The sequence below is a fragment of the Felis catus genome, chromosome F1 (assembly GCF_018350175.1).
Source record: "Felis catus isolate Fca126 chromosome F1, F.catus_Fca126_mat1.0, whole genome shotgun sequence".
NCBI lineage: Eukaryota > Metazoa > Chordata > Mammalia > Carnivora > Felidae > Felis > Felis catus.
Genome location: NC_058384.1, coordinates 64781171 through 64790818, shown reverse-complemented (window position 1 = coordinate 64790818; position 9648 = coordinate 64781171). Strand labels below are relative to the sequence as shown.

General features: G+C 46.5%; 1 protein-coding gene across 1 annotated transcript; it reads right to left on the bottom strand.

Annotated features, from left to right (window-relative positions):
- Positions 1-242: 242 nt before the first annotated feature.
- Positions 243-1554, bottom strand: LOC101098680 (protein arginine N-methyltransferase 1-like). Its single transcript, XM_045048954.1, is given in 2 exon segments — positions 243-941; positions 943-1554. Coding segments are annotated over 2 exon segments (1065 nt in total). The 5' UTR covers positions 1528-1554; the 3' UTR covers positions 243-461.
- Between the last annotated feature and the right edge of the window lie 8094 nt (positions 1555-9648).

The window sequence follows — 9648 nt, the reverse complement described above, 5'->3', positions numbered from 1 at the left end:
AATGGGTGATACCCGCAGGAGACTGAAGATGGGAGGACAGAAAAGTTAGGTTCTCTGTCCGCCCAGCTCCCTCCCTGCCCGGCCGCCAAGGCTGCAGCTCTTGTCTTCACAGAGTGGCACTCTTTGAATGCCACGTTTATCCCGAGCTGCAAGATGCAATGGCTTCCAAGGTTCCATACCAACCCCTGCGGGTTTTCCTCAACCTTGCTTACACCTTTGTAGACAGCCCCTTTTTTTTTTTCCCCAGCTGAGGATTTATTGGCGTAAATGCAACCATATAAAAACATAAGTTATGAAAAACACAGTCACGATGTGCCCCCCCTCCCAGCCCAGGCCCCTAAAACCCCCTTCTGAGGGAGGGAAGGAGAGGAAGGGGGAGCCCCCAAACTGCCTAAGGATGCCGCAGCCCCTGGGCCCGTGCAGGGCCGGCCCGGCCAGGGTGGGAGAAGCCAGGCGCCGCCTCAGCGCATCCGGTAGTCAGTGGAGCAGGACAGCTCGCACAGCTGGCCCTTGAAGTCCAGGTCGATGGTGAAGTCCAGGTCGTGATTATTCTTGGCATTGGGCTGCATGCCAATGGTGCCAAAGATCTCCTCACCCGTCTTCACGGTCAGGTAGTCCTCCGTGTAGAACACGGTCTGCTTCCAGTGCGTGTACGGGGACTCGGGGCTGGTGGAGAAGCCTGTCCTCTTGTGGCAGCGAGTGAACTCGATGTTGAAGTAGGCCACCAGCGCGTGCACGTAGTCATTCCGCTTCACTTGCAGGCAGAAGGGGGAGGTGAAGGTCAGGTCTTCCACCTTGACAGTGTAGATGTCCACCTCCTTTATGAGGCAGGCATTGGTGACCAACTGCTTGGGGTCCACCACGTCCACCAGGGGCTCCTTGATGGCCACGTCTTTGATGCAAGACATGTCAAAGCCATATACGTTCTCCCACCAGTGAGTGGATCTTGTAGTCTTTGTACTGCCGGTCTTCGATGGCCATCACATACAGCATGGCCCGGTCTGGGAAGATGAGGCCATCGGGTGCCAGCCACTTGTCTCGGGCATAGAGAACGGTGTTGAGCATTGACTCGTAGAAAAGGCAGTAGCCCATCCACTCGCTGATAATGAAGTCCACCTTCTCCACCGGAAGCTCCACCTCCTCCACCTTCCCCTTGATGATGGTCACCACATGGTCTAGCTTGTTGGCTTTGACGATCTTCACCGCATAATCAGAGATACTGGAACACTCGATCCCGATGACCTTGCGGGCTCCAGCCTTGGCAGCGAACATACAGAGGATCCCTGTGCCCGATCCCACGTCCAGCACCACCTTGTCCTTGAAGAGGTGCCGGTTGTGAAACATGGAGTTTCGGTACGTGAGGGTGCGTACCTCATCTTTCAGCATCTCCTCGTGAATGCCGAAGTGAGCATAGGAATCAAAGTAGTAATCTTTGGACGTCATGTCCTCAGTGTTGGGCTTCTCGCTGCTTTCTGCTTGGCCACAGGAGACCTCCATGATGCAGTTCGCGGCCTCGGCTGCCGCCATCTTCACCCGCACCTACTCATCCCTGTAGACAGCCCCTTTTATTAACCTCTCTTCAGTTTCCGGTTTGTGTGGGCTATTTCCTGACAAGCTCTGATATGCTAGTCCATTACTAGCTTTATGCACAAAGACCAGGGCAAGGTCGATTACATTTATAAGTAATCTTCAAGGTATTCCTGACAAAATTTTCCAACACATGATAGTGTAACATGGTTAATGATGGAATATTATACCTAAGTCCAACCCGTTCCTCATAGAAAATATCAGTCAGAAAAAAATCCAGGACTCTAATTTATGAAAGACAAAACCAGCACAACATTTAAGTGAGAAGTCCCCCAAAATAATGGTTCTATGATTTGATAGAACAATACTGTCCTTAAAAAAAAAAAGGCAGAGCAAGGAAGGCTTCAACCAGATAACATTAATAAGAGTAAACAAATCGGCTCTGAATTAAAGCAGAACTTGAGCAGTTCTGGTATGAGAAGTCTCCAGAAGGCACTTTGCAATCAACTGGACTTATGTGACGAAGGAAAACCAGAATCCAATCAGTGAAGAGACCCATTCTCCCAGAGATAAGTGCAGTCTTTCTTGAGTTAAAGGCAGTGCACCTCAGGGGCACCTGGGTGGTTCAGTTGGTTAAGCATGTAACTCCTGATTTCAGCTCAGGTCATGATCTTATGGTTCATGAGTTTGATCCCTGCATCAGGCTCTGTGCTGACAGCATAGAGCCTGCTTGGGATTCTCTCTTTCTCACTCTCTCTCTGCCCTTTCCCCACTCATGCGTGTGTGTGCGCTCGCTCTCTCTCTCTCTCTCTTAAAGTAAATAAACATTTTAAAAAATGTAAAAGGCAGTGCACCTGAAACTAATATAACACTATATGTTAACTATCCTGGAATTAAAATAAAAGATTTAAAAAAAAAGGCATTGCTATTGCCCTATGCGCCACCACCATGTTGCGGTGAATGAACAGGATCCCCAAAGTCAGGCAGATCTGCCCTCAAATCTCTCCAAGTCAATATCATTTATAAAGTGGAGAAAACCATACCTGCACTGTAGGGTAGGTATGAGGATTCAGGAAAAGAACACATGTAAAATGCCTAGTACAATATCTAATGCATTTAAGTTTGTTCAACAGATGGAAATTCAAAAACAAAACCAACAAAAGGAAACCAAAGAGTTATTTCCTGATACCAGTCTAAAAATCAGCAAGATCAAGGAAAAAAAAGATGGGGAGGAATAGGTTGACAATGTATCCCTCATCTACTGTTATGTACATTTTGAAGACCTTCCTGATAGATGATTTCCCTTCGCAAAGGGACTGTAAGGAATAGTAATCTAAGGGAATTTTCTCATTCCCTGCCCCAGAAGAGCTGCAACAGTTTTCTTCTTCCACCATTTTATGTTTTGAAGTCAATTAACACTTTTTCCCCACTGCACCAGAGTGATCATTTCTTGCTAGCACAAACTATCTTGGTGGCCAGCAGAGTCAAAAGGGGATTTAGACTGAAGTAGACAACCACTGGTAACCACAGTGTTCTTCCAGTTGGCCAGGGGTTCCCATGGCACCTTATTCCAGAAATGTCCTGAATGCAGTGCCCAACTGAGTCTTCTGCTTGGTTTTGGGGAACCATCTCATCTGAGATGGCAGCATTGCCTTTGCCTGGGTTGACCACATCCCAGACCCAGAAGTAAGCTCCCCATTGTCTCATATAAGGGATATCTTCCTTTATATGCCATGGGTTGTATCAGAGACATGTTACTGACTCTATTTCTAGATGGAATTCAGATCTTGACAGTAATTTATAAGACAAAGAGGTACTTCAGCAGGACCCTAAGGAAGCAGGACTGAGGATAGAGTATTTTGACATGTGAGAGAGGAATAGAGTTCCAGGGACTGAGCCAGTGCACAATGTCAAGAAGACCAAGAACATCACATGTGAGAGAATCCTGAAGACAACTCAGAAATTCTCCTCTGTCCCTAGATTGGCTTGCAGATCCCCAATCCCGCCATCATGGCCCGGTTACCCTCATCCTGGAGTTGCTGTTCCATCATCCCCAAGGACAAGGTCCCAGTGGACTCCACAATGAAATGCTGTGTGGTGAACAGAGAAAACTCAAGAAGAAAGAGATCGGCATACAGTGCACACCTTCCACGCCCAAAGCACTGCAAACATGTTTCTGTACATATTATCACAGTTAATCTTGATAGCGATCACCTACATTCCTGTTTCACAGGCACAGAAGCAAAGACTCAGAAATTCAGTAACCTGCCCAAAGTTAACCCACGGAACTACAATTGCACTGGGTCTCCCTGTTTCCTAGACCACTTCCATTCCCTTCTACCCTGTGTTCATCGGACACTCTACCCATTATTCAGCATCTTTACCTACAGCTGAGACTTTTAACACCTACCCTCACTCCATCACCAATCCTCCATTCTGTACACAAAGTTGCCAAGAGAACATCAATGACTTTCAGAAAGCCATGTGTCCCAAGTGGATAGCATCCTCCTATTCTACCATTTCCTAGGTGTAACTGGGTGCTTAAGAGGGGACACCTGTATCACTAATCTATTGCCACATGATACACCATCCCAAAGTGAGAGGCTTAAAACAATATTTGATATCTTGTGATGCTGTGAGTCGAAGCCACATTTAGCTGATGGGTTAGCCAGGTACTGGGCTAAACTAGGACTGTTTGGGGCGACAGGGCCTCTCTCCCCATGTGGTATTTCATCAGACTTCTTCACAGCATGGTGATCTCAGGGCAGTTTCAAGAGGACAAGGTCAGAATGAAAGCACTTTTCAAGCCTGTCTGGATCACAGGTGCTGATGTCCCATTGACCAAAGCAAGACTTATGGCCATGCCCAGAGCCAATGTGGGAGGGGGCTACACACAGCGTGGGTACCACAAGGCATAATTCATTGAGGGTTATCACTGTAACATGTGCCATAGTCTCCCCTCTGGCCCCAGTGATTCCTGTTTCCCTCATTTGAAAAATGCACTACCCCTCCCAAACCACCAAAGATCTCATCCAATCATGGTGTCAAGCTTCCAGTCCAGCATCTCCTTCTCCTGATCTGTCTCAGGTCCGGATGTGCCTGAGGCTCCTGAGGTGCATTTCTTCCTGCAGCTTCTTGGGTGTGACTTCTCATCATTCAGAACCCCTGGACTAAAAGAAATTTAATGTGTTCCAGACATATCAGCACACAATTTTAAGATGGAACGCCCAATAGACACTCCCATTTTAAAGGGGGAGGAATGGGGAGCCACATAGCAGTCACTGGTCCATAGCGATTTTGAAATCTAGCCAGGCAATTGTTGCAGGACCTCCTACTCTGAGTGCAGGAAATCGTTCTTGCATAGAGCTGGTTCTGCTCCCTGGAGGTGTCTGACCTCGCCCTCTGAAATGGTCTTCCTTTGCAATAAGAAAGAGCCTGTAGCTTGCAGCTAACTGATTTTCTCTGCTGTCTCCCTGCACCATTTAGTCTAAGCTCATCCAATTCCCTTATAAACTGTGTGGGCTTTCTACATACCAAGCTCTGGTCCATCTCATTACACAAAGGCTATACCAACAACTATTTTTGGTCAGCATGTCAAGGTGCTATGAAAAAAAACAATGCCCTTAAGATTCTTAGAGGCCCTTTTGTCTTGCTAACAGAGTGCGATGGACATCACTTTACATCTTCCTGTGGTCCCCACAAAGTCTTACAGCCACTCTTGATTTGATCTATACCCTGAGGTCATTCCTCATTTTGAGAATCTTTCACCAGTTGCAGAGACTGGAAACGTGAAGTGGTTTTATTTCCCAGCGCAGCATATCCTGGACCCTGCATATTGACTTAAATTCTGCTTTTGAACAAAGCAGTTCTTTCTTGAGTGCACATCTCTCTCTTCCCATACCCTATTAAATACAACTTTTTAAGTTAATTGACCTCTTCAGCCTTCCAAATGGAAACCTTAAGCAACAGCCACAACTTCATGGTGCGCATTTTCTATCTTACAGGTCCCTGGTGGTGAGCGTGCTGCTCTGGGCTCCACCAGAAGTCTGCTCGTGCTGCCCTTACGGCTTCTGCCAGCCACTCGGTCCCAGAGCCAATTCCACATAGTGTAGGTTTTTATTACAGCAACAAGCCACTTCTGGGTACCAATTTTTAGAGCTGCTTTCCATCTCTGTGTAATAAACCACCCCCAAACGCAGTGACCCAACAATTCATTACTTGTCATGATTCTGTGAGTTAGCTGGGTCACTCTTCCACAGGTCATGTCTTGGATCACTTGTGCAGCTGCATTCAGCTGAGGGACTCTTGGGGGCTGGACCCAACAGCCCTTTCCTGCCACCTGGTATTGAATTCTGAGCTTCCTCATAGTACAGTGATCTCAGGGTTCCTGGCGGACAGGGTTCGTTGTGAAAGTGCTTATTAATCTTCTGCCTCCGTCACACTTGTCTATGTCTCATGGGCCAAACAAGTCATGTGGCTGAGCCCGGTCTTAACACGGAAGAGGAATGCATAAGGGTGTGGCTACTGGGAGGTGAGTTTCACTGGACTTGTGGCTGTGATGCGCAGAGCACCAAAATGTAAGTTTTGTGTTTTTCTCTGTATCGTCATTTAAGTATATAGCCCAATATTTTGTGCACCTAGGCATATTTGGTATATATTTGTATAACTGAGTTGAAGAAGCACAGAGTTTTCAAAATGCAAGGACCAGAAAGGCTAGGGCTACTACAGCCTTGGAGGCCCAAAAATATTATATAACAATGGTAACCATCACAAGAACTTTTTCTCACCATCTTTCCAACATTCTGGTGAACCAGATACCTTTTCTAGCTGAAGGTCTTTGGGTATCATGAATTTCAAATAAATAACTCATCAACCTTGTTTCTGTAATGGTCAGAGGCAAGCCTAGAAATAAATTCTATAATGAATTTGAAAAATTTCTGATCCTACATAACTATTTGAACATCTCAATAATCACACAATGTCTATTCCTCCGTATTTGGACAAGAGAAAAGGAAGTGAATAGAATTACTGGCATTTCAAAGCCCGTATTTGAATTTTGCTAAGATCAGACATGAGACTTGATTTGTCTTTCTCATCTAAGGAAAAGGTATGTTTAGTTTTTCACTAAAATAAAGAGAATAGTGAACGTGTCTTAATGGCCTCACAAGCTCTCTTTCCATCAATCATTTTCTCTAGAATAGGTTGAGGTTTCCATCAACAGTAGTGGGTAATGATGAACACATTTTGAAACTGCCTCTTGATTAATGATGTCTTGCGTTCCTGGATTGATAGGTCATAAAATGCTGCTAAAAGACACATTCTTCCCTTGCTACCAGTTGTGATTCTAAGAATCTAAGTGTGTTTGCACTGTTTTTCCCCATGAAGCAGAATATCCCTTCCAAGTGTGACGAAGAGATTCATGAGAATTAGACTTGCCTGTGCTGGTTTTCTGTTCTGTTTTTTGTTGTTGTTGTTTTGGGGTGGGGTTTTTTTTGTTTGTTTTATTTGTGTGTGTGTTCATTTTTTGTCTGTGTCCTTGTTATGTAATTAACTCTCTGCCTACTTTTCCGACCCCAGCTCTGCAAACGATGCTCCTACGCCCATCTGGGGAACAACAGGGAGAGTGCCTGAACCTATTCTTTGGGACCAGATGGGGGCGGAGGGGAACGGACATCATTCCTACTACCAATTAGTCCTGGTAAGTACCTAGAGCCTCCTGTGATGATGATGAGAACAAGAGCCGGCATTTATTGATTTCTCACTGTGCCCAACGCCGTTCAAAGCACTTTGCGTGGATTAACCTGTGTAATCCTCACAATCCTATGAGGTAGGTGCCATGATTATCTCCACCTAATAGAGGAGGGTGCTGCGGGGGAAAGCAGTTTATGTCTCTAGCTTTAAATGGCAGCACTAGGATTCGAACCCACCACCAGCTCCTCGGCTTCAAAGATGCTAGTCTTGTCAAGAATCCAAAATTCCTTCCCGCGTCCATGACCTTGGGGACCGTCCCTTCGGCGGCAGGTCACATTTATACGCTTAAGATGTTCGTTGACCCAACTTTCTGATTCGCACAAATGGTCGACAGAAAGGCGATTACAGAAGCTCTTACCGGTCGCGTTAGGCAGTGAGTCTCAGGCTGGGTCCTTTTCCCTCGGGCTGTCTGGCCGTCTACAGTCTCCCGGGACTTGAATGGAGTTGCTACCCAGAGCTGGGACCCCAGTGCCAGGCGCCCTCCTCAATCAATCAAAATGTTTTTCTGAGGACTTCCTACAGGCCCCGCCCCAGAGCCAGCACAGACAGATAGACCTGCACTCTGGAAGCTCTCGGCCCCCACAGCCCTGACTCCCACTTGGAGAAACACGATTAATTGGAGGAAATACCAACCTGGAAGTAATTGGAGGGGATGTTTTAAAAAGATTCAAACTACACCACCTTTGTGGGCCCTTCCAACCCTACCCCCATCCTGCTGATTTCTCTCTAAGGCAAGCATTTATTAGTTTGATTTCAACACACACCCTGTACCTGTAATTACTATATAATGTCTGTTTACTTTTTTTAAATGAAAATGAATTTAAATTAATCTTGTTTTGTGAATTTCAAGGCACCCCCTGAGATAAATGAAGACACTCCAGGGTGTCATCAAAGCAGTGCTGGGAATCCTTGCTCTAAAAAGTAGAGAAGCGAGCTCATTAAACCTTCAAGGAGCCAGAGGGGAGAAATGTATAGAGATACACAGATAGAGCACAGTAAAGGGAGGGCTTTATATGTCTATTATTCACTTATATACACACACGCACACAAATACCTGTGAAAAGTGGTGCACCAAGATGTGGTTATCTTTAGGTGAACTGTCTGTTGTAAACCTCCCAGCAATGCCCCTCATTATTAAAGCCTCTGCACCACAGAGGAGATGCTGGGAACAATGTTTCCAAAGGAGAGAAGAGGCCATTATTTTCCAGAGGTGGGCAGATGCGTGGAGGGGTCCACACAGCATCCAGGTGAATCTCTTGAGACTCTCCACATTCAGTGCTGCAGACTGAGATCATCGGTGGGAATTTTCCAGACGTTCTTCGACTTCGTAGCAGAGTGGCTTCCAGGCTAGGTCTTTGAGAGCCTCTCACGCACATGTCCCAGGCTAAGATCAATCATGTGGGACCACATCCCATCCCACGGGGATGTAAACCTCTAGAGGCTTTGTATTGCTTCCCTTTACTTGGAAAACGTACAGCGGCTTCTCCTTGAACGCCAACTCATATAATTAGGTAAGAGGTGATCATTTCTTTTCTCTTTTGTGCATATATATTTTTAATGCCTTTGGACGAAAAACACGTCACTTGTATGGTAAAGCAATAAATGCTTCAAGATGTTTTAGATAGGTAACGTAATAAAAGTTTTGATAGAGATAACTGCAGAAGCTCAAAGGGAGCTTACAAAACACGATCATGTGGGTGCGGGGAAGGCGTCCTAGAGAGGGTGCTGTGTTCCAAAGTGGACCTTGAGGGAGGTGAGGAGTTGCAAGGTGAGCCCAGGACAGCTAACGGGAACAGCAGGTGCACAGACGGGCAGAGAGCTCTGCTTCTCCAACGACCCTTACTTTACGAAGTCTGACAGGGACACATTGCTGCAGAGAGTGAGGTTAAGGTGGTGCTGAAGAGAAAAGCAAGAGGCCTCATCCCAGAGAGCTTTCTAGGCCAGTCCCCAATTGGGATTTCTTTGTCTTGAAGGCAGTCAGGCGTTCTCGGAGAACTGGAAACGTAAGATCTCTGTTCTGTGAAAGTCACTGTAGCTGCACAGAGGGGAAACGTGTAGAGGCTGGAATGGTGGAGGCCAGTCCAGACGGCCACGGGGCTGATGGGTCCTCAGAAGATGCCCGAGGGAGGGGGTCTGGGTGGGAAGAGGTCTGTTGGGGGGCTGCGGGATGTGACAGATGGTGGTCCGTGGCTCTCTTCCCCTTTTCCCCAAATTGCAGGGAGGCTGGGGGCGGGGGGGAGGATGATAAATCAGGCAATTTCTGTCATGCCTGGAATGTGCTGTTAAGGTGGAGAGAGTGGAAAATGATGTTTCAAGAATGCCTCCAGAAAGGAAATCTGAGAACCAAGCCCTTCCTTGAAACAAAACAGG